General features: G+C 39.1%; 1 protein-coding gene across 3 annotated transcripts in view; it reads left to right on the top strand.

Annotated features, from left to right (window-relative positions):
- FCHSD2 (FCH and double SH3 domains 2) overlaps positions 1–25,528 on the top strand; it is a 163,190-nt gene that overhangs the window by 11,376 nt on the left and 126,286 nt on the right. For all 3 annotated transcript variants that reach the window (XM_049822949.1, XM_049822947.1, XM_049822948.1), the window contains exon 3: positions 23,049–23,094. In XM_049822949.1, coding sequence (XP_049678906.1) covers positions 23,049–23,094 — 46 coding nt within the window. The remainder of the gene's footprint in view (positions 1–23,048; positions 23,095–25,528) is intronic.

Raw genomic sequence — 25,528 nt, 5'->3', positions numbered from 1 at the left:
AACCTTGTTCACAGTCCCTAATGCGAACAGTGTTGTAGGTTGGTGTTTCTAAAAAGTAATAATAATAATAAAAAAAAAGATGCCGCTTTTCATCGAAGCTGATATGACTTGGAGAATCTGATAGTTGTTGCCGTAATCTGAAGTGGTTTTTATGTTTTTACTAAAAGTTATAACTGGAGCCTGTGCGTCTCAAAGGCTAGTTGAACTTTATGTAAAGGATGCTGAAGAGCCTCTTTAAGAAATACACAGAATTTATGTTATAGACCTGTTTGGCCAGTCTCCTGATGGTGTATTATGTGGATTTCCTTTTAATGTTTGAGTTTCTGGATTCAGGTCAAGTCCAGCTTTGGAATCAGAAGAGAATGGCTGGTCTGGTCTGTTCTCAGGAGACCTTGAAAACTTTGTATCTTTCCAATGCTAAGTGGGAAGCTTGTTCTAACTAATGAGGGAAACGCTATTATCAGTTCATACCTCATGAAAATACCCTTCATAGGGGAGGCAGAGGTAAAAAGAGAGATTTTTCTTTTTTGTTCAGGTAGGGGCCAATGTAGCGTGGTTATCTTGGCTGTAGAGAACTTAGTACCATGTTACTTTGCTTGCCATACCCAGCTGGTCATTGAGATCAGCTTCTCCTGCTCCTAGTGGACTTTTAACCTAGCTGTTATCTTGTATTGCAGTTGGTGATTTTCATTTTCTGATGAGTATGCATCTGATTTTTTTTATTTTTTGTCTTAGTAAATTCAGTGAGCTTGTTTAATATTCTTAGTTGCTTTCTGCCATATGAAAGCACACAAAAAAGGTGTTCTGCATTCATATTTTTGAAAAAGGGCAAAACCTAATCAAACCAAAGATATTCCAGTCAAGTGTTTGCAGTAAACGAAACTGGTTTATAATAGCTCAAATTAGTGTTTTTCCGTTAGTTTTTTTTTTGTAGTAGGTTTTAAAATGTTAATAACATCTTTTCCAAAATGCATAGTAGGAATACATTAAGTTGGAGGCTTTTTATTGAATAGACGTTTGTAGCATTTGGTTGTGTTTATTTCTGAAATAAACACAGTATTTCCAATTAATACTTGAGGGAAGAGAGTAAAAGTAACTAAAAAAAAAAAATTCTGTTGAAACCTAGGGTTTTTTCCTGTATGCTGTTGTAAGCATGTAGATTCTATTCTTAGATTTTTAAAGTTCTTAGTGTTTGGAGATGTTCCTTGTAACAATCTTTTGAGTTATTTTACGTATTCCTTTCTTCGTGCCTGTGAGAATGTGGTCAGGTCCAATCTCCAGTGGCTCCAAGAAGGTTGTTCACACATCTCTATCCTCCTGCGCTTTCTCCAGCAAGCATTCTTTTAATGAGAAAGACAAAATGCGTTGGTGTCTAATTTTATGAGAAGAGCTCAGCCATGCAGAAGACTTTGGAAGATTTATGGTGGTAAAGCCACTAAGTATAGTTATTTCTAGCTTGTGTGCCAGATGCGAGCCAGTGTTAGTGAAGAAAATTTTGGCACTTGTGACCATGTTTAAATACATACAATACTGAGCATAAGTAAGTTAGTTTTTTTGGCTCTGCTATATTCTGTATGCATATTTGGAGAGGAGAAAAAAAAGGAGGAGGCAAAAAACCCAAACAAGCCACAGTTTTTCTTAAGGGTATGATACTCTTAAGATGACCTCAGATCAAAAGTGCTTTTAAAGCTGTTTGAATATAAGAATAAATGAATTTGTCCATTTTGTAAGACATTCCTGGGAAGATTTGGAAAGGCTGGAATTTTGAGAAATTACTTAAAATTATTTTCTAAGGGTATAAAAGGTGGAAGTACTTTGGTTTTAATTCAGAGTTTGAGAATGACAGAGATGAGGGCCAGAATTTTTAAAAAAAATTAAATTGACCCAAACATTTTTCAGACTTTCAGCAGCATAGTAAAATCGTTGTATTCTCTTGACATAATTGTGAATTTTTGTCTTGCAACATACCATATGTCAGGCTGCTGAATTTCTGTTAATATTTGATCTAAAAATCAATATCTGTCCATCCTAAAACCAGGCAGAGACAGAGGAAAGAGGCTAGAATGACTCGTGAATTAAAAAATTCAGAAAGGCAATAACAGGCAGTATTACAGTGTCTTGATTTATAGCAGCTGCTTTTCATACTTTTGGTGTCTACCCTGCCTGGTGTTAGCCTATCTTATCTCTAAATGTACTTTGCTCTTTTTCAGCTGTGTTGCCACTAGTGAAAAAGGGTGTAGATGGCAGCGGCTTTACATGTTATTTTAATGTGCTTGTTGTTTATGAAGTTTTCTTTCATGTTAATTGGTTTTGTGTGATTGTTTCTAATTATCTCTGCGTGATCTAAGCTGACTAAGAGGACAAGTAAATATAGCTGCCTAGTAACACCTAATTAGAAGTTGGTCCTGCTTTTGAATTTCCTCTTTACCTTCTCATTCTTCCCTCTTCTTCTCAATGCTGTTAGTCCACATAGTTGTGCGAGAGGCATAGTACACAGGTAAAGTGTTCACATTTTCTGTACAAGTTCTGCTACAGCATTTGTATGTTTGTATAGTTGGAGGAAACCAAGCCATTTCTGGAAATGCTAGTATTACTTTAAGGATCCAGTTCCAGCCAAATTACAAGAGAGAGAAGAAACAAATTAAGAGGGGATGATCACAAGGTTTATTTTAACAAGTCATAACACAGCCCAGACCTTTGAATTCTAATAGATTTATTTCACCAGCTCCTGTGGTATTGGTGTAAGGGGATAAACTTAAGTTAATTCACTATACTGGCAATACCAGAATACATAGGTGCTCTTTAAAAACAGATGTGCCTCCAAGGTATGTCCCTTGGGGTATCTAACCAGTAAGAATTTCAAACTCTGCCACACCTTCATTCTGTGCTGCAACTATTGCCTTGACAGAACCAGCTGTTTTCTACTTAGGTGAGGGAATGAAATTGCCTGCAGCAGTTGGTCTTGCTGTGTCCGTTTGATGTTATACCACTCTCTACTTGCATGTAGCACTGCTTTACAATTTGGCGTATGGGGAATGACAGTAGCAGTTTGTCCTTCCTGATACTGGATTGGAGAAAATAGTTTGACTGGAATGATCTCTCTCCCTTCCTTCCTGCTGAGTTCTGCAATGAAAGCTATTGAGGTGACTTGTATTTCTTTAATGTGTGTAAGGCTGTATCTAGAAATATGTCCAGACAGAATAGTGGGGAGCAGGTCTTGCTGGCTTTGCTTTCTAAATTGAGAAAATGCAAGCTAACTGTGGTCCACAAGTTCATAGAATCATAGAACAACCCAGGTTGAAAGGGACCTCAAAAGACAATCTGGTGCAACCTTTTGTGGAAAAGGGAGCCTAGATGAGATTACCTAGTACCCTGTCCAGTTGCATTTTGAAAACCTCCAGCAATGGGGACTTTACCACATGCCTGGGGAGATTGTTCCAGTGATCGATTGTTCTCCATGTAAAAAATTTCTTTCCTACATTGAGATGAAACCTCTCCCAGTGCAACTTGTACTGTTGCCCCTTGGCTTCTCCACGTGGCTTCTTGTGAAGAGAAGTTGTATGACCATACTAGACAACAAGCAGTCAGAGAGGTGGGACCTTCTAGTTTAGGCTTAGTGATAACACAGCCAGTAGTATTTATGCATTTTCAAGTAGAGGACTACAAAACCCTACTTTTTTTTCCTTGCCTCCCTTCAATGCTCCTGGAGATGAAAAGAGTGTTGAATGGGACTATGTGTCTGGAGCAGTACCGATGTTGAAATAGCGTATCTATATAGCAAGGTAATGTCATGTATGAATGTGGATTGTAAAAGCTGAATGTTGTGCATTTCAATACCTCGTAATAACAGAGAATTTAATTCTGTTCATTGAAACTATCCGTAGGTTGTTTAAAAACCTTTTGATACTAGACTGCTAGATGATGTTTTTTCTCTTCCTCTATATAAAAGCAGCCAATAAATTTACTAGAGTCGATCTCTTTGAAACTTTGATAATCCAGGCAAGAAGATGCCTGTAGTGTGGTGGTGGTTTTTTTGTTTGGTTTGTTTTTTTGGTGTTTTTTTTTTGTTTGGTTGGGGTTTTTTTCCGGGGGGGGAGGGGGAGGGAATCTTTTCAGGTGTGCCTAAGCAGGATAACAAAAATGTGTGAATTTGTGAGCAAAAAAGATTCAAGGCTCATGATTTGCTTTCCTTTCTAGATCTTTGAGCAATTTCATCTTTTCTTTGCAGTTAAAAACCCACTCAGATCTCTGTATAGCAAACATTAATAATTTGGGGTATTAAAGTATTTTGTATAACTTGTATCTTTGGTTTGTTAGTGGAAGTTATAGCTATTCCTTGTATTCCACATTTTCTATCCCATAGTAGAAAAGAGATGGAAAAAAAAGTAATTTCTGCAGTTTCCTTGAGCAGTTGTAGTAAGACTAGTTTGTATCTGCTGCTTAGCTATTTTCTGTGTGATTCAAATACAAGTGAAAATCTGAAAAGTGTAATGATCTGGGAGGTGTTGAGTCTTTCGAATCACTACCTCTATATATAGTAACAGACTTGGGAAGTGCACTAGTTCTCTTTGGGCATCTGAATTTTTTCCCTGTGCTTGCTGTGTAAAAGTGCAGAAGCACTTGTTACGATGCGGTGGCCTAAAAACTTCTGATCTATCGAAATGTATGCAGAGCTTAAATTATGTACCTTATGTTCAGATAGGTTAAAAAACCCCAAACCAGCAAACCCCCAAACTTTGAAAAATGTTAATCCATCTTTCTATTAATCTGTGTGAAAGCAGAATTCGTTTAGCTGCTATGAGCTAATCAGTTGTGTAGAAAACAAAGCAAGCCATATAGTCTAGTTTTGCTAAGCACTTGAAGCTTAGGCTTTTCTGCTGAGGAAGTGAAACATAATCTTTGTCATTACATGAGTCTTTCACTTGTGAATCAGCAAAATTTTGATGCCAGTATCCAAAGACTTGTTGAAGTTGGTATTTGTCTTGTCTGTTGCTGGGGAGGAGTGACCTGACTATGTCTAATGCCAGGGGAATTAAATCCTCTGTTTTTCCATTGCTTCTGTAGCAGCTACTGGGCATTAGGTACTCAAGAAACAATACTGAAAAATCTACATAAAGAGTTTGAGCATCATCCAGTGTGTTGGTGAAGCCAGATAAAAATGGTTTTAAATTCTTTCTTTGGCATGTGCTTCCTGTTTGCGCTCCCTTTTCTTTTGGTGAGAGGTTGTTCTCTTCCTTTTCATCTTTACATATGTGCATGAGTACAAGTAGGAGTGAAGGTATGTTTCTTTTACTTGAAATCAAGGATGGTGATGTTGTTATTCCTGATTTCCTGGGGAGACTTGGACTTCTGACCAGTTGCGTTCTGTGTCCTGCAGCCAAGGTTTACTACTGCTGCAGAGTTCTGCTGTGCCAGAGGAATGTGACTGTCGACAGTGGTCTTTGTTCTGGAGTTTGGGGTAGTCTTTTAAACACCCCAGGCTTAGATTGTGGAGTGTGTTGAGTTTTGGTCTTCCCTGAAAAGTTCGTTTTACTTAGCAGGGGTGCTTTGATGTTCTCTGCTTGCTGGAGCTGATTCATGCCAAGTCCTTCACATGGAGGTGCACTGCAATGCTGCTGTCCAGTTAATAACTGAGACCAGGTCTTTTCAGCCAAAGAGATGTTATTGTGAGTCCAGATGCATCCAGACACTCTTCTACTCTCAAGTGAGCAAACGATCTCCCTGCTTTAGAAGTTTTTCTGTTGAAGTTTTGAATTTTTTTTTCTTTCTAAATTTAGCAGGTTAGTTCAATATTATCCTAGAGTAGGCCTGGGCCCTATTTTGTTGACATAGCGAGCTAGATGTTTGAGACGTGTTTTGCCTTATCTTCATGTAGCTGTGCTGGAGAACTGCCAGCGCAGAGGCGACCTGTATTAGCAACTGTGTTCTGATTTTACTGTAGCTTTTCATTCAGGAGAAATAGTCTAACTGTATGATGTTCCCCCCTGCCCTGCCCCAAAGAAGTGCTGTTTTCATTAATGAATTTCCAATATAGTTATATTGAAAACTGATTCTTAATTCTCAGTTAAGCACCTGGGCTATGTTTGCCCTTGGGGAGGATTATCCTCTGTTGGGCTTCCTGCTCAGAGGTGTTTGTAGCAGCTGATGCTACTGCAGCTAGTAAGCAAGATCAAGGAAAGGCAGTGGCAAGAAGAAAAGACTTCTTATACTTTCAGATATATTTACCAGGAGGCTCGTTGGCAGTAGACTTAAGTTTCTGCTTTTTGGAAAAAGGATAGCGTGGGACTCTGGCTTGTCTTTCCCTGGGGTAGGGACTGATCAAAGCAGAATTGGAAATGACTGGTTGTACTCAGAAGAACCTTCCCAGGTGAAATGGGCAGAGGTAAGGAATCCCACCATTCCAGAAAAGGAGATGAGCTGAACTGGAAAAGAAAAAGTTCAAGGATAGGCAGTACCCTGCCAGGCCTGGTGGCAAGTGGCATTAGTAAGAAAATGCCAGGATTCTTTCTTTTGGCTGCCTCTGCTCCTTTTCTCATTATTTCAACAACATCACCAAATTCAGAAAGCATAATTCTGTTTCAGTGTTTCTCCTTTTGCTTCCTGAGTCCCATCTGGCCCAGGAATAACGTACATGAGCTGAATAGTGGGGAGCTGAGCAACCTTTCCAATGCTTATTTAGAACAGGCATTTGTGGTGGTAGAGATAGTTGTTTTTCCATAGTATGTGGACCACAACCTGTAATAGTGATGTAGCATTGAATTATTCTGGCAGGGAAGTGAGAAGATGGTGGTGGGAGGAAGCGTGCATTTCGCAGTTCTCGGTGACTGACGGATCCAATTCCTGCATCCAAGGTACGGGCAGGCTTAAATATCCTTTGAAGGAAAACTGTGAACAGTATTGTTTACAGAAAGCTACATGGTGAGCAGGAATGTGCTGTCTTGTTATGACATTGGTGTACAGAGGAGTGTATCCAGCTGGGGGTAGGCAGTTAGGTTTGTTCACCTGGCTTGTGGGACATCAGCCATCCTTAAACATCTTAAACCCACTTTCTTTGGCAAAGTTATGAGACTTTGCACTGAAGTGGCAGAGGTGTGGGTGCTTTCCACGACGACTGTTGTATGTGCGGTAGCGTCTAGGAGAGATGTGCAATAAATAGCTGCTGTTTCTTAAGCAACAACAGCTTTTTGTGAAGGTACAAATGGGTTAGCACACAGAGCAGTATGACTGGGGTGCAAGTAGCGTGTGAATATTGCCTACAGATACGTTTTAGAAATGGGACTGCATATTTTCAGTGAACTATTAAATTTTATTGACTTAAAAAATAACAGTCCGTGTACCGTATTCTTATAAGACAGGCCAATTGTGCTGTGAAGAAAAAAAAACATGGTAGTTGTTATTACTTGTTGAATACATTAAAATACAGAATTTGACTTATGTCAATGTTGGTGACAATGAAACCTTGTGAAGGGCGTCACTTAGAAGTGAATTGCCTGTATTAAAAATACAGGTAAAGAAAGAAGAAAAATCTTTGTAATAAACTTGGGTGGTACCATCAAGATTCCTAAAATGTGACAAATAAGTAAGATAAAAACTCTTAAGGTGGTTGTTGCCTGCTACAAAACATTTTGCAGTTCCAGGATGAAATAAGCTGCTTGAATGATGAAATGTGTCTTGGCTTCTTCAGAGACCTGTTAAGCAAATGGGATCAAAGAAACTCCTCATATTCCTGTTTTCTAAAAACTCCTAGTAGACTGTCTGAATTATGCTAGTGTTTTTTTTCGAAATAGTAAATGTCTTGAATATGATGAATTGGGTTTGGGTAAGCTATAAAAAAAGCTTTGTATTTGTCTAAACTGTATCTTTCCCTGTTGTTTGCTTAGTTTCCTATTTAAAACAAAAAGTCCTTAGTGATCATTTTAATACACTTAAGCTCTAAAACTAATCTTCATATTTGTTGTAAATGCTAATGCTATAAAGATGGCGTGCTTTTATTTTGAAAATAGTGAATGAAATGTTCACGCTTACCAGCAGCTTTCTGGTTGTTCTTTTTGTTTTCTTTTTTGTTCTACCAAAGGGAAAGCTCTATTGTTTTAGCATGGTTTTGTGTCTGCATGTCATGTTTCTCTGATCACATGCTGGACTGCTAATACTTTTCTGAGACAAATTGCTGAAAACATTGACTACGTTTGAGGTTACAAGAATTCTCTCTATATAGTGACAGAATTGATTTTTTTTTTTTTTTGGCTCTGTTGCTAGTGGCAACTCATCCTAATCCCAAACTGTACAGTAATGTGATTTATGGTGAGTACATTGCTCGCTGTTTAATGTTGTCTGGAAATTTTTTCTGTGCATTGCTAGAGGGTCATTGTTCAGGCACGAGGTAAAGATATTTCATGGTTTACAAAAGAGTTGTTTATCATAGGTTGTGTGAATTAGAACATTTAAAATGATGAATAAAATCTTGGTTCAGAAGCATACTTAAAACTGAAAGTTGGGAGAAAATTGCTTTGTCATTCTTGATAGGTTTATGAAGGAGAAGCTTCTGATAAATTGGAAGCTTGTGCTGATAAAAATCACAAACATCTCCTGTTTAAACTCCAGTTTGTAGGTTTGTACTGTCACACTAAGTATTTTGAATATGTGTTAAAATTTTTGTCTAAATTGGGTAACTTTTACTGAGTGTGTATTACATATGGCATTAAAAAGCTTGTGTTATAAATGTTACCAAGTTGTATGTTATGTACGTTATAAAGAGCACCTAAACTTGAACTCACAGGCCTATGCCAGTTGTGATTGACCTCTAAATGTCCTGGTAAAAATGGTGACTTCATAACACATTTGATGGGGAAGTTGTAGATTTTAAGTACATCTGTTAAACTATTCTGAATAAGCAACATACTCTTTCAAATATAAATGGGCTTTTTAGGGAGGGATGTTTTTTTAAACAGGAGGAAATCATTCATGTGCAAGAAATTATGAAGTCAAGAAATTCAAAGTTAAACTGTCTGAATTTTGTGTATTAAAGCAAGATCTCATCTGCTCTCTGTCAGTGGGCATGGAAGGCAAATTGGTTTTTTATTCCTTTGAATTGAGTGGGATTAGAAGAACAGTAGTGCATAGATTGCCAAAAATACAACAGTTGATCGATTTTTAAACCTGTGTGCCAATCCAATGACTGAAAGGTAATAACAGAGCTGAGGGTCTTGAATTTTGTGATGGTGTGGGTGGCAGTACCCAACTGCTAAGAGGCTTGAATCAATTGGAGGGTTTCTATCTACAGGAGATAGAGAAAACCAAGTAACTTCCATTATTTTACTAAGACCTGTTTCATAATAAAAAGGTTGAGAGAAATTCAGGCTTGGAAGCATGCTGCCACTTGTTTCTTGTATATGAGGTTAATTCTTCTGTGGTTTAGTTACCTGTGGGTCCAAATTAGAATAAGCTTCTCCTGTGTCCAGAAGAATGATGATGAAGACCTGTAGCTGTGTTTAGAAACAGCTATACTTTGTGTGAAGGATGGGGTTCGATGATAACTGAGCAGGGGCAGATCATTTGTAGCTCTGCCTCACTTCTGGGTTTTTCTAATTCCTCTGGAATCAATGCATAAAAAAAATCTTTTTTTTCCATTTCAGAGTGTTGCTTGAGGGGAAGGCAAGAGGATGATCTAGATACTGAAAATTGTGTGTGAAAACTGTAGTAAAAGAATTGTAGATGAATCCCAGCAGGAAGGGCAGAAGACTGCTTTTGACACAAAGATACCATGCACAGCTTTGATTCCTTGATTGAGGAGGACCTTTGTTATATAGTTTGCTATATGCTGATTTAAGTTACAAGCAGATTTTCTGCAAATTGGTTGGAATGTTTTCTGCTTTAATGCCTCTGTTTACATTCAAGAGAATTTTCCTTTACTGTAGTTTATCTTAGTTGAGAATAAGTGGATATTTAAAGAGTAAACTTTTCAAGGGACAAATCATAGCAAAGCTGCCCAAGATGATTAGTTTTAGTGGCAGGAAGAACGTACTTCTAATTGCAGCACTGAGATGCTGAATCGGACGCAGTTGGTGAGTTACTGTAAATCCTGCGTAGCAAAATAGGGGTGGAAAGATGTAACAGGACCGCTCAGGGCGGTGAAATGTTCCGTAGTAGCTGAATCAACAAGGGATTACTGTGTACTCGGCTATAAAAGGGAGGGGGTGGATATTGTAGCTTTTATTTGCTTGGGGAAGACTACTGTTTGAAAATGGTGATGCGTGTTGTAGTAAGGAATTTATGAAGGAGAGAGAAGAGCTCTGATACGTTACAGGGTGTTTGAATTGTCAACTAATACCTTTCTGCAGGAACTTACAAAACTGTATTCAGAAGAGGTGGCTATTTTAAGATTAAGACTAAAGAAGAGATATTACAGAGAGTATATTAAAATCAAGTTTCAAAAAAGTCCACTTTTTTTTTCATTGCCAGAGAACTGGAGAAGTATACTGAGGTAAGTAGAAAAAGTGAGGTATGACTTGCCAACGAGCTGCAAGAACAGTGCCCTACAGGGAGGATAGCTGAATATCTTGACTCAGCAAGCAAAGAGTTTCTTGATGTTACGAATATTTGTGCTTTAAGAGTTATAAGGATGTCCTTCACACATCTGCTGAGATCAGGCAGACCTTGAGTTGATTCACAAGCAGGAAATGTCACTGGCTTCTTGTGGTGGGTCATAGAGCTTCACTGTTGGCAAAAGTTTAGGCTGTGGGTGACCTCGCGCGGGTGTTTTTGAGTTTTTTCTTCTGGCTTGCGTGCTTTCACAGCTGACGGGAACTTGGCCTACCCAGCAATGATCATATTAGAATGCTCGTTAAAGATCTTGGCCTGGAGGCCACATTCACACTGCGTTGAAATGCTTGTGGTATAAGAACTGCAAATTGTCCATACTTGTAATGGGAGGAAGGCTGGCACTCCTAACTTGCTCTGAGGAGTCCTGTCCTGACTAGTGGTAGCTTGGGCTTCTGTGACCACAAATTGACTTCAGGACCTGGAGACACACTGTCATGAGAACAGAATTCAGCTTGTTCATGCAGTTGGTGGGCAGAATCTCCTGGGAAGCAGCCAGGAAGGGGAAGTATGCCTGGATTGATGGTTTTAGCTTAGTTTTTCTGGGGAAGACTTCCAGAAAGCTAAGGAGCAAACCATCGCCTTGTGTGCAAAGATCAGGAATTTCAGCAGAAGCCCCTCAGGACTGAGCAAGGAGCTAAAGGACAGCATACAACAGGTGAAAACAGTGGGCAGTAAAGGAGGAGAATACTCCAAAGCTTTGCTTGACTGCTGAAGGGCAGTATCAGTTACACCTACAGCTGGTCAGGGACATGAAGAGTAGTAAAGGAGGTGCTACGAGAATGGTAGCAGCAAGACATTTTCAGAGGCAAGAGGGGAGACGGCCTAGTGATGGCCTCTAGGGAAGAGACTGCAGTACTCAACATTTTTAATTTTTTTCTTCTCAGTCTTTGCAGGCAAAATCTTTACCTAGACTTATGTGCTTAACGTACAATTTGGAAAGAAGAGCCGTGATAATGCTCTGATATGAATGTTGATTAACATCTTTCTGCAAGACCTGAGGGGAAGATTGCACATACATTTCTCCATGTGGAAGGGCATGGATGATGATCTTGTGCTAATGTATGAGACAGGAAGTTTAGCTGGAGACCAGACAAATAAAACCAACCCAAAATCTAAGCAGCAGAACTGTGTTTGACCAGTGCTATTAAATGCTCAACACAGTACAGCAACTTATTCTAGAGTTTATTTAATAGGTGGAACAAAGTCTTCAGCAGGAAAGGCAATAGTAGTAGTGCTGATATTATTCAAACCTGAGACAGAATAGGAAGTGTATGCACTGAGGGATCCAGACTTTTTCTTCTAGTTAAAAATGCTGGCGAATTGCTTATTCTTCATCAGATAAATCTGGAAGGTAACTGTGCATATAAAATAGTCACCTTTCTAAGAAGAGATCTGTTTCATTCAGGTCATATAAGATCATTGAACAAAAGAGTTTGTTATTTTTCAAAACCAAACATAAAGGCTATTTGCTGTAACATAGCATCTGGTGATTTTTTTCTTATTTTTTTTCCCCTGGAATGGCTGGAAAGGAAGCTGAAGTACTCTGGGGCAGTGGAGAGTATGGTCTTAAATGAAATGGAAGTGAGTTTCTACTTGTTTACAGCTTCTTAATTTCTTCAGTTGCCTTTTTGCAAAAGGGAGGGCGTGAAATCTAGTCTTAGAGAGGCAACATTGGTTTGACTGAAATACAGGGATGTTTAGATTGAATCCAGCTAGCCAGAAAGTGATTTGGGGCAGTGCCCTCCCTGGTGAGATCTCTTCGGTTGCAAGTGACTTTCAGGTGGTCTGACAGTAGAAAGTTGTAATAAAAGAGTTAATTCTTATACATGTGCTGATTAAGGTGAAACTTCACCTTGCCTATGGGTGCTGAAGGAGGAACTTCATGCCTTACTTTGCCTAAAGAGCCTTGGAACTGCTCCCTTGTGGGCATCTCTGTACCTCTGCCCTTTCCCAGGTTGATTCTGGGAGGAAATGTCCCATTCGCCTGCTTGGATAAGAAAACTTTTCCACTAACTGGTAGAGAATACTTAAAAACAGGTTTATCCTTACTTTCCCAAGACAATTGAACTGGGCTGTCTAGGTGGATGCAGACGTATAAGCTACTTTGCCCTATTCTCAGAGCTGGCAGGTCTGTTAGGTATGGAGCATCCAGATCAGAGCTGTTGGAGGTTCAGCCAGCTTGGACCACGACCAGAGGAACTGTCAGATTTGTACCAGGTATATGGGCCTGCCTGTGAAACTTCAGACATGCACTGTGCCTGTCTCGCTCTGAACCATGCTGCTTTCCAAGTCACTTGCTTTGTTTTTCATGGTGTATTTATACCTGTCTGTCAATGCAGAAGTTAAATTTGTGTTAGATTTAACAGATTTTAAAAGATACTTCAGTTGTGATGCCAGAACAATAGCAATAGTGAATGGACGTGCTGGCATAAACTTAGTTTGAAAAAGGAGACTGTCATGATAAAAGCTTTGCTGTAGAATTAAGTTTGCATGCTGTGTCCTAGGTGAATTTTCTGATGCGTAAGTAAAATATTATTAGTGGTGTTCAATGATCAACGTAGGCATGGTGGGCAAGTAGAATTTGTGCCAGGAAACATGCTATGGCTAGAAAAGATTAAAATAAACTGTACATGGTCACTAATGCTACTTTCTTGAACTTTTGTATGTAGGCATGTTGAATACATTTCTTTTTTTGATGTTCATCACTGGATCAGTCTTCTGTGATTTTCATACAAGTTATAAATAAAAGGAGCACCCTAAAACTGAAGAAAAATCACCAAAACCAACCAGTGCTGTATGGATTTCCAAGTTACCAATTCTTTATTTGAAAAGCAGGTAGACTGATGACTTAGGGCTGGTTCAAGGGGCTGGGAAATACACTGTTGAAGAGAAAAGAGGACTGCACTACCATTTTGACTGGTAGCACAAAGCATTATCCAAAAATTAATGCTGATATAATTTCAATCCAGAATTCACTCTGTAAGGCCACTTAACCCACTCCCACTGTACTTGTTTTGGTTTTCTATTTTGCAGTAGATCTAACTTTGAAAGTGCAACAACCATGAACCTGCTTCAGCTTACCTTTAGCTGGGTGGTAAAGGAAAGAAAGGTCGTCATCTTCTTTTTCCCTGCTAATGCCATGTTTGAACTTTATATAAACCTGAAGAAGCTTAGAGAGCTTTGCAGTTGTCTGTCAGATACTTGTGTTGAATCACAAAGCTGACGGTGATTTTTTTAGATGCTATAGGCAGTGAAATGGTTCTGTTACTGTATTCCAGGCAAGGCTATTCCATTGCCTTAAGACAATAGCATTTTCTGTGTTCAGAGGAGTTTTGCTTGGAAAAGGGAAAGCCAGTCCTTTGTGTAATTGTGTGAACTCCCCAACCTACAGAAGTCTCTGAATTTGAAGCCGTGGGTACTTTGTGATGAAAATTGCTTCTGATTGTTCTGCCTCCCTTGTATGTAGTGTTTTAAATTGCCTCTTTGAAGTGGCGCATTGCTTGCTCTTTTCTTTGAAGAGCCACATATGAGCTTACCTGGTGGAGAGGAGCTAACAGGAGACCCCTTCTTACTAAAAGTGTGTTTCTAATTTTAATAACCTGGGTGGTTGTGCTCTGGCTGCTGCTACTATGGCTTCTGAAGTTTTTATATAGATAACTTTAGAAATCAGTGTTTCTGTAAAATAATTTATCCTTCAGACACTCAGAATTTTATGCACGTCTCTTAAAATGCTTTGGTAGTGGTAATTCTGTTTAGTATAAACAGAAGGACATGAAGAGGGGCCTATTACATGCAGTGTTTGAGAGTCTTGTCATGATGAATAATTTCTGTAGATTAATTATTGCTCCAGGTATGTCGTCTTTGTCTCTGCTGGACATGGAAAGGGAATTTTAATGCAGTCTGCTTGCATATACAGGTGTTGCTGAAGTACTTAATTAGGCATGCAGCTGCTAGGGTGCTATGTTATCTCAGCATTTATTGCCAACCGCTGGTCTAAACTGAGCTATGGTGATGATTTATATTAGCTGAAGTACTTTTGAATTCAGTTGTGCCTTTGTTAGTGACACGCCTGTCCTTAAATTACAAACCAGGTAAAAGCACTTGTTCAGTTGTACGATATTGATTCATTATGATGCATTTTTCATGTTACTTGAGAAAGTGGCATGAGGCATCCAGATAAAAGCAGTGAATTAAACCTCCAAACAAGAACATCAGCATTCCTGAAGAAATCCTGTTTTCCTACAAGAGGGGAAAATGTTTTGGCCCTCTCCCTCCCCCCAAGTATTTTAGGATTGCTCCCCGTTTGATTTTTGTAGTGGCAGCTGGAATTACAAAGAATGTTTTAATTCAACTATGACCATATCAAATGTAACTACCATCTATTAAACATTAGCTGTTGTACCTTTGAAGTGTTAAGATGTTTCTTCTGGTGTGCTCTGCGTTTTGCTTACACGTGCATGTGCTTCCAGTGAGCTTTCCCTTAGCTTTGGCAAGACAGTGCAGCAGAGTTCGTTAGTTGGCATAGCAGTTGGTGCAGCACGTTTCAGGCTCCTTCAGCAATCACCTTCTGGCCACTGCTGTTGGCTTGCTGCTGCTGGCTCTAGCAGACAGCTTCTCTTGGCTGTTTCCTGACAGGGGAGTACTTAAACCTTTTGTCTTCAACAGAGTGACCAGGCAGTGTCAAGTGACTCTTCAACAGATGTTTAGAGAGTGGCTATATAGCTGCTAGCCTGGAGTACAGCTGACAGGTAGCAGATGGCACAGCAGGAACACAAGGTGGGCCAAAGACTGCTCCACATGTGGAATTGCTTGAAATTGAGCAATGATGGTGTTGGGAACGTCAATGGGAGCAACTACCCCTGGCACAACAGAGGTCTCAACCCAGACAGAGGGTGCTGCTGTCTAGGTCTCGGGCTGCAAGGTGTGTGTGGTGCCTCTCCCCGGGGCTGGGGTCAACAGTGGCCTCCCCTGTGGGAGATGTGCCCTGATAAAGCACTGACGTGCCACAAAGTAGTAGCTGTGGAAGGAAGTGAACAGACTGCGTACCATCAGAGGCAGGTGATGGTCTCTGGAGACTCCCTCCTACAGGAAACAGAAGCATCCATGTGCTGAGCTGACTTGGTATCTTGGGAGGTTTGTGTTTTGCAGGGGAGTTAGATCCAGGATACTGCAGAACAACTACAAAGGCTCATCCAACATGGGGACTGTTACCCCATGTGGGCACCTAGGATGCTGCCAGAGGTGACCTTGAACGTGTAAAGAGTGATGTCAGAACTCTTGGGACAAGTGTGAAGGGCAGGGGGACCTTGGGGGGTGTTCTTAGTCCTTCCTGTGAAGGTAAAGGGCTTGGGCAGGAGCGGTCACATCCAGCAGGTCAGCACCTGGCAGTGCAGCTGATGTTGCAGGCAGGGCTTTGGATCTTATAAACCTGAGACCCTTGTTGAAACAAGGACTGCTGAGGAGGGATGGGATCCATCTGACAAGGTGGGGCACAAGCACCTTCACCAACAGCTAGCTAGTGAGGAAGACTGTAAACCAAGTCTGCTAAGGGAGAGTTACCATAACCTGAAGCAAAGGCTCTAATGTCTGGGGTACAGTGTCCTGGAAGAGGCTTATCCCAGTATGACTGGGGATCCGTCACCGGTGCCTGTACATGAGCCCGTGCAGCTGGGAAACAAACAGGAGGAATTAAAAATGCGTGTGCAGTTGCAGAGCTGTGAGCTTATTGAGACTACAGAGGTGTGGTAAGATAGTTCACTCTGCAATCTTTGAAAGGTCATGGCAATCAGGAGAGGTTCCTGATGACCTGAAGAAGGCAAATGCCATAGCCGTTTTCAAAGATGGCTGGAAGGAGGATCTGGGGAACAGCAGGCTGGTCAGTTTTACCTTAGTTCCTAGGAAGATTATAGAGCAAAACCTCCTAGGAGCCATTTCCAAGGTTTCTTTTCCAAGAATCCATTTCTTGAAGGGACAGGAAGGCAATTGGGAGCAGCCAGTGTGGACTTACCAAGGGCAAATTGTGCCTGATTACCTTCTGGGAAGGCCAGCAATGTGGGCAAGGTGACAGCAGTGTGTGTTGTATGTGTTGACTTTAGTGAGGCCTTTGACACAGTCTCCTGTAGTACCTTTATAGCCACATCGGGGACATATGGACTGATAAGTGGGTGGAAAATTGGTTGGACTTCTTGAAGTGGTGGAGAGCAGTGCAAAGTCCATTTGGCAGCTGGGTATCCCTCAGAGGTCAATACTGGATCAACACTATTTAATGACTTTAATGACGGCCTGGATGATGGGATGGAGCATGCTCTCAGCAAGTTGATGAAGGGTTTCAAATTGGGGGAGAATGGTTGATAGTTAGGCTGGAGGCAGGGCTGCATTCAGAGTGACCTTGACAGATGGGTGACGTGGGCTGGCAGGAACCTCGTGAAGGTCACCAAAGGCAAATGCCAAGTCCTGCCCCTGGGACACGCCAGTCTTGAGCAACAGGCCAGGCTGGGGCGGCTGGCTGGAAATTTCAATTCCATCTTGTACATAAATATTTCAAGTGTGTGTATTTCACCATCGGGGTTTCTCCCCTGTTGCTCATGTATTAGGATCTATTTCCCTTGCTTAGAATAAATACATCTTGTAACTGTAAAAGGCATTCTAGACCTGTTTGTCAGTTAAAGCAGGTAGGGAATTGATATTTAACACTGTATTTTAACTTGCTGCACGCAGGTTTTTGTTTGTTTTTGTTTCAAAGGTAGATTGGGATTTTCGCGGGGGCTAAGACTGTGTTCATGCATGTATTTGCTGTTAGACAGGTGGTTTGAGATCATTCAGTAGTGATTTTTGTCTCTGAATGGGACAAAAAGAATGAACAAAGCCAGCTGTGTAATTCTACCTTGATACATAATACTAGCTTTTAAGTTTTCTGGGGTTGCCTCCCCTCTTTTTTTCTTTTTCTTTTTTTTTTTTTTTTTTAAATGAGAGCTGTCTCTTAACAGAAAGTTTTGGAGTGAGTGTATACTTTCATCTTAAAAAAGAAAACCAGTATAGTATTACTTTGGACGCTGCACTGTTGCACACTGAATGTTTGTGCTACCAGTGTACATTTTAAGCGGAAGTTGCAAAGTCATAATTTTCCACTGGCATGTGTTCTAGATGTCATGAATAATTCCTGATGTACTTTTTGGGAAGCTGGAAATTTTGGGGTGTTTCATAATTCACTGCTTCACCTCCTTGAGTGTTGGTGGGTTGAGTCAGTTTAACATCAGCTGCAATGTGCTCTACCATTCCTAAGTAGATTTACTTCAGGAATTTTTGATGGGATGAATTCATTTTTAAACTGAATTTTGAAATTGTCTTGCTGCCCCAAAAAATCAAAACAATGGAAAATCCTTTATTCCTCCCCCTTTTTTTTCCCATTCCTTTTCTCATTGTATTGGGGTTTTACGGATCTACTTTATTGATCTGCATCTGCATCGCTTAATGTGCGTTTCACTTTTTGTTGACTTTGGGAGATCCACAGTTGGTAAAGCAAAGATAAAATTATACTGACTTTGTTGGTTTGATTCTGTTAGGGATACAGTAGTCTGTATTGAAAGGTTTAAAACAAGATTTTGGAGAGTTACCATCACCATGCAGTGTGTGCATGTGTAATTCCCCCCCCCCCCCCATTGTCTTTCAGATAGATGGCACTGAAAGTGTCGATTCTGTTGCTCTGTGTTCTGCTGATCTGGGAAATCCAGTCTCCCTAGAGCTGAGTGCGTTATTTTCTCATTTGCTGCTTCTTGCTTTTGTTTGTGTAGCAGTTGGGGACTCTCTTAGGTCAAGGTCAGTTAAAACAGATGCATTTCTTTAGTCTAACACTTTTGGATGTTTCAGATGTGATACCAATTTGTACATTTTCTGGTGCTTTGCAGAGTTGTACAAATTGTAAGGTTTGGCATTTTTTAAATTAAAATTTCTGAACAACTTCTCTGAATCTCCATAGCCAAAAAATTGTATTAACATAAACTGCTAGTGCTAGGCGAGTTGTACCAATTTGCCAGTTAATACATCTGTTTTTGACCATTATCGTGATCTTGTACAGGGACTCATTCCAAATGTGATTCAGCCCCCTGCTTGGCTCATTGCTGAATTTTTCAGCCTTTAAATGGAAATACATTCACCTATGCAAATTTAGCCCCTTCTTTTATTCAAGAGACCTGTACATGAAGTGTCTGTTTACGTTTTTGCATAGCTCTCTAGATACAGTTAAATTAGTTTTTTAATACAGAGAGTAATTAGTTTTCTGATTTTCAGGGTGTCACTGTTTAACTGTTTTTACTGTGCAAGCTGGGACTTTCATCCTTAATTTGTATGACTGGATAATCTTGGCAAATATAACATTGTTTTATATAACACTAATGCATATTTTAATGGTAAGATACTGGTTTTTCATGAACGTTGGAGCTTTAGAAGTTTCCAACCCAAGTGGACATCCAAGTACCCAGTAGAGCCTGTCTGTTTCTCCTGTTTCTCTATAGGAAGAGTTCTTGAAGTATCATTCTCCGCTGACCTGACTCCTTACTTCACATTGTTACGCTTATTTACAATGAGAATTTAAAAATACACCTGAATATTTCATAGTATCTGTTACCTTAAATTGATATGAGTAATCTAAATACCTGACAGTTGCTGGAATTTGTCTTTGGGAATTTACAGTGACAGTGAGGGTTTAGCACTAGTAAGAGTAGTATGGGCAAAGCAGGGATGACAGTAAGTACAGTTTTCTTTCTGCTGCTCCCTTACAGTTCCACTGTTTCACAGAGCCCAAGGGAAAGTTAGATTGCATAATCTGATTTCTTTAATACCACAGATTATTACGTTTCATCCAGATATTTTTTGTCACATAAATTCCAATGAATTAAGACCAAAGAATTTTCTTCCGCAGGAACCAAAGTGACTAGCTCAGCCTTGTGGTGCACCTTGGCATGTGTTATCCCAGGTCAGAAGCCCAATGAGGAATGTAAGGAGAAGATGTAGGTGGGCGTAGTCCTGCTAGGCAGCAGAAAAATCTCCACCTTCCTCTTCTTTGGATATTCTTACTAGTTTTTAGTCTGAAAGAGAAGTCCTTTCTAACCCCATATTTAGTCCTTATTGTCCTAATGACAATAGGAGCAACTGTTCTCTAACCCCACTGCTCTGTTTTTGACCAGACTTGGTCAATTGCTGACATTTCAAAGGAAGACAAACCTTCTATGCAGAGCTTCTCTAGCTCTTTGTGCTTTGGAAAGAACATTCCTTCATAATCCCTCCAGGATTAGGTTCATTCTAGTCATACAGAGCTGTAAACCTTGGAAGTGGTGTGTGAGGAAATGCTGTAGGTGGCTGGCATTGCCTCTCAATGTTAAATGATGTATGTTGCAACCACTGAAGTAACTTTTCCGAGTGTGACTTTTCCTTCGGGCTTGCAGCAGTCTTCCCTAGCAGCAGGCTCTTTTAAAGACAGGTGCCTGGTCACACTCTCGATGTGTAATAAAATAGCATTTTTTATAAATGGCGGTGGCTTGTCCTGATGATGAGCGTAATTTTATGGTTTTTTAATTGGTTTTCTTTTTTTGGAGACTTCAGTCAGGATTTTCCTGCACTGTGAGGACTGTGGCAAGTATCATACTTAAAATGCAAAATGGTTGCAGATTGACTGTATACACCAAATAGTGTTGAATTTCTTTGTATTTATTCTGTCTTGTCCTCTTTTTAAACTGTTGATTTTAAATGCTTTTGAATAATTTTTAGTGGGGCAGAGGGAGTAAGCGTATTGTATGAATCAACGTTTGCAGGATACAGATGATATTTAGGAATTACTGTCCAGAAACAAAAGCTAGGATACTTTTTGAGGCATGCAGTTCTGATGTTTCTTGCACTTCATGGTTAATTTGAGAAAAAGATGTAATAGAAGATATTAATACTTCCTAGTTTAAAGAAACCCTAAATAATGTCCCTGCCTTCTTGCAGACCTGCTAATTCATTTTTTAAAAAACTTCGAGAACGTTTTATTAGCTTATGGAACCAAATCTTTCCGTATATGAATGAACTTGAAATTCCATCTTGAATGACAATAAGGTTAAGAATATCCCAGGTTTGCACATAAATCAAGATATACACATGAAAGTTTTCAGGTTTCCCAAGTTAAGAAACTATGATTCATTTATTAGTCAAGACACTTTTTTTTCTCCCCTGCTTCAAATCATTTTCTCCTGGGAAATTTGTCTAGTTCAGTCTCATATTTCGTTGTGTTTTGTAATATATTTATGGTTGTCATAAAGGGATTCCTGTATAAACTGTCCCGAGGTTAAAAACAGCTTTGTGTTTGACAAATTGAGGGAAATGCAGTCACAAAGCAGCAGAGAACACCAGCTTCAAGGAATACAGGCGGCTGATTCTGCAGGTCTTTCAGTAGTTACCATTTACTTCATTCACCAAAACACAGATCAAGCACAAATTTAAGTATTGTATAAATTATGTGCTGTCCTGCCAACTTTTTTATAAGACCCCATTTAAAATATAGAACAAAATCTGAAACTACTCTCAAATGTTTCTAATTCATGGAGGTGCTACTGTACAATACATTTTCTTTGTGCTGGAGCTTGCCGTCATTCCAAGTCCAAGATTTCTGTCAGTTTTGCGAGTAAATTTGATTTGCATGGTATTTTATAATTCTACACTAGGGCCAGTTGAATGTGTTTGGTTTTTTTCTCTAATGTAAACCTTTTAATGTAGAAGGTTTTTAGGGCATATCTCAGGCTTCCAGCTTGTCACAATTGTTATGCAATTAGTTTAAGTGGAATTTATTTTGTATGGGGGGGAAAAAACCTCACAGTGAAATACACAGCTCCATATCCAGGTTTTGTGTAAACTGAGTATCCTTAACATTTATCTCTGATTATATGTTTTCAAATAAGATTAGCTGAGAATTGGAAAATAACTGCCTTTGCCTAAAGTCTTCCCAGATTTATGTTTCAAAGCCAGCTGCTTGTTTTCTTTCACCTTTTCAATATTGGTAACACACTTCAGTTATTCCTAGTAGTTACTTCTGCAGTTACTTATACTTTTAAAAGAAAAGTAAGATCTTTTAGAAGGATTTTAGATGGTTTTTAGATGTTTGCTACACTGACTGGAATATTGGACTTTGGAACAGGAGAGCCTAAAAGAAATTGTTTTGTAATATTAGATGAAATATCTTGACTGGTTTACAAAGTAGATTCATTTACAGGCACCTCAGACAATTTTTACCTGTTCATACAGAGGTGTTTTGTGTGGCACAGTCGTACAGCCCTTTGTACCCACCTGAGCTACACGAGGAGGATTTAGGAAGATGGGATGCAATTATTTGAGTTGGAATATGGCCAGATCTTCAGGGCTATCATTACTCTGGAAAGAATTCTAAGCAATCACGATGCCTTTAGACTTTTGTTTTAGATCCCATTGAGGACGCTGAGCCTTATCAGCGTGCGGATGCTCTTCATGGGTGAAATGGAGTAGACAGGAGTAGAAAGAGCCTGTTCAGAGCTCCTTTTGTTTGTGTTTATTGAGTTAACCTTATTATAGGATGTTCCTGAGGATTTTTTATTAATGTGTCACCATAATTATTGTGTAACTAATTTAAATAGAATTAGATTTTCTTTTGCTGATGGCGTAGCCTTAAGCTTAGTAGTTTGTAGCATAGCTTGAAGAAAATTACTCTGCTTTCACTGTTCAAGTGTTAAAGAGGGAATAGCTTAAGCTATTGAAAAAAGAGCCTTGACACATCTAGGTATTTGAACCTTCTTCCTGTTATAACAGTGATAGTGTTGAAACCCTCTATTTTAAAATACGTTAAGAAGGTACATCTTGAACCCCTACATGAGAGTACAGCACTGATGTTAATATGGAATGACATGCTATGATTGGCACCGAGTTAAGTGGGTCTAATGCAATATAGCTACATTAATGGTAAATCAGTATATTGCTGTGGGACAGCATGGGTTTAGTGAAAGGCTGTTAGTCTTGTGACTACAACTATGAATCTAGTACATTCAGTTGCTGTTACTTTACTTTTTCTAAAAAAAAAATAAAAAAAATTAAAAAAATAGTAAGTCAGTCCATCTAGATGCATAAAGCCAAATTCTGTTCTGTGCTACCAAATTCTTCCCTAGGCTATACCAGTGGAAAGCTGATGAGCCTTTAATGAAGTAAACAGTATTTACACTGGTAGTCCTGGGAACTGAATTTGTCCAATAAAACTTGGAAATTTGAACATCACATATGTGAAGTCCACATGCACTAGTTGCTAGGCTACTGATATACAGTTGTCAAACAATTTTGCTTTTTTATTGCTCATTTAACTATAAAGACTCTCTAGCAGAAAATCCTTTTAAGTAAATTATTGAATTTATAGTGGTTTGCTGTATGTATTAATGGATTTATTTTTTTTCCTCTTTCAGAGCATTCAGTCAGAAAAGAGCCGCAATTGAGAAAGAATATGCACAGGTAGGTTCTGGAATAATTTTGATGTCTATGGCATTGTTCTCGAGGCAATTTATTCGTTAGCAAATTTTCCACAGTGTATGTTTTTTCAGTTATCCTTTCTGTAAGTTGCTTACTATGAAAGTACCTGTTAAAGTTCTGAATCAGACAGTTTGGCCTATGCAGGAGTTAGACCCATTCTGTGTTTCCATGGACATTTTGACTTGAGGAAGTTCTTGGCTACAGAAGACGTTAACATTTTTTTCAAATTGTTATAAAGTCATTCAACTCTTTGAGGTTTTCTCAGAAGTTAGTGTGAAACCTGAGTAAAAAGTAAAATCAGGTCAATTAGAGAGAGAGGAAGTGTGTTCTGGTGTACTCAGTCCAAAATAAATTTACATTCACATTCTTTAGTAAGAGCACCTTCCCATTCATCTGAAATAAAAGCAGCCAGATCTGGCCTCACGCTTGTGCTAGGGAGTGGGGTGAATTTTGATTTGTTTGTGAGAAAGGAGGGAGGATTGATTTTTCTCCCTTGTTCCAAAATTAAAAAGTATCTAGTAAGGGGCAGCTGCCCGCTTAATTTACAGTAAAGGCTCTTGGAGCCTAAGTCCAATTACAACAGATTAAAAATACGTTAATTTATTTTAAAATAGATTAAAGGTAGAACAAAATATAAGTGAGGAAGCTTGTGAGGCTCAATATTCAATAAATAAAACTGGAGATGTGCCTGATGTTACAATTGTTGATGTTGGGGCAGTGACAGAAGTGAAATGTGAAAACACAAGCTGTCGCTAGGGTGTTTCCAAATGTAGTTTGTAGGCTGTTGTGTTAAGCATCCTTTTAGTCATCAGTGCTGCATCACCCACAAATATATACAGAACAAACGTTTTCTGTGGGCCAGACATTACTGTCAGTTTATGAAAGAAGATATCTGTATCTCAATGTACGCATTTTCTAGTCCTATATTTTCTACATGTGGTCTCAGTCCAAAACTCAGCTGAAAAAGCTTTGTAAGTCAAATGAAATTTATCCTGAATTTAATCGAAACGCTCAAAATAGTGCTATAAGGGTCTGCAGTTATTGGCGCTCCAATTCTTTCATTGTACATGAATTTACATTAGCATGCATTGATTACATTGTCAGTTGCAGTTAATTTGATTAAATATAGTAATTTTTCAGTGACAGAATCGATATATGCCTCATGAACCTTTGATTAAAAGTATGTATTCTTTACTGATTTGTGTAATTACATAGAGAATTTAAGATCAGTTCTTAATACATTTATCCGTTCTACCCTGGGAGTGTTTTTTATATGCAGAGGCACTTACAGCAGTCACTGCATTTAGGGAATAGTCTTGATAAGTTGGAAAAATAATTACATTCTCAGATTTGGAAGGCTCAGTCTTAACAACTGAGGCTTTCAGATACTTGCATTTAAAAAACCCCAACTTTCCAGCAATCCAGCTGCATCATTTGAGATTCATTGAATGGCTGCTTATATGAATGAAGTCTTGTGGGATCGCTTCCTTGGTTTGCTGATAAGTGTACAGTTCAAGAACAATGTGGGATGTTTCTTCTTGGGCCTGTAAAAGGATTTCTGTTTTTGAGATGGTATTAAAATTTCACATAAAGTCTTCTGGTGAGAGAAATTGTAATCAAAATAACTGTGAAGTTGTATTCATCAACAGTGAGATATTCCTTTTAAACTAGTTATAAAGGGAACTGGAAATTCTCAGTAGTTAGTTTCTGAAGCAAGATTTCTAAACCTTTTCACAGACTCTGTCCAAATGCCTTTTGTCACCTTAGGGAACTCAGAATATTCTAATTTATGACTTTTACAGCAAGCTTAAAAAAAAAAAAAAAAAGAGTGGAAGGATGGACAGTGAAAAGAAGTTCCCTAGAACTGAATGCTTTGTCAGTTTCAAAAAACTTGTATGCTGATGCAGTGCACTTGGGTGCCAAGTTTCTATACACAGAATGCTTTTGTTTGGAGGAGGAGAACCTGTACAAATGCTAGTGAAACACCATGGTTCAGTGTTTATAATTTATCCCTAATTACATGGTAAGTAGCTTGAATGTATGTGATGAATTACAGGATCTGTATGTAAATTGTCTTATGTCTTATTTTATCAAGGGAGGTTTTTTTTTTACTGACTCTTTTCACTGTATTGTACCTGTTGCCATCAAAGTTTTTTTGACCTGTTTTTCTGTGTGTTGTCTGCCTCCAGTGGTTTCTTTACTGGCTTTTCTAAGCTGCGCCGTAGTAGAAATGAGAGAAGTACTTGTATCCGCCCTAGTACTGTAGTTCTGCAGTCCTTTTAGAGCTGTTGTGAATATGCACTAAGCTATTGCATTTGTATTTTCAGTACTACATTATCTAATATATGCTTAAAGGCTTACCTTAATATTCAGAATTGAGAGTGTAGAAAGGCTCTCATTTTCCATTCACAGTATT

This window comes from Accipiter gentilis, chromosome 19 (assembly GCF_929443795.1).
Source record: "Accipiter gentilis chromosome 19, bAccGen1.1, whole genome shotgun sequence".
Taxonomy (NCBI): Eukaryota; Metazoa; Chordata; class Aves; order Accipitriformes; family Accipitridae; genus Astur; species Astur gentilis.
The sequence above is the reverse complement of the archived record's forward strand: the minus strand, read 5'-3'. Positions and strand labels throughout refer to the sequence as shown.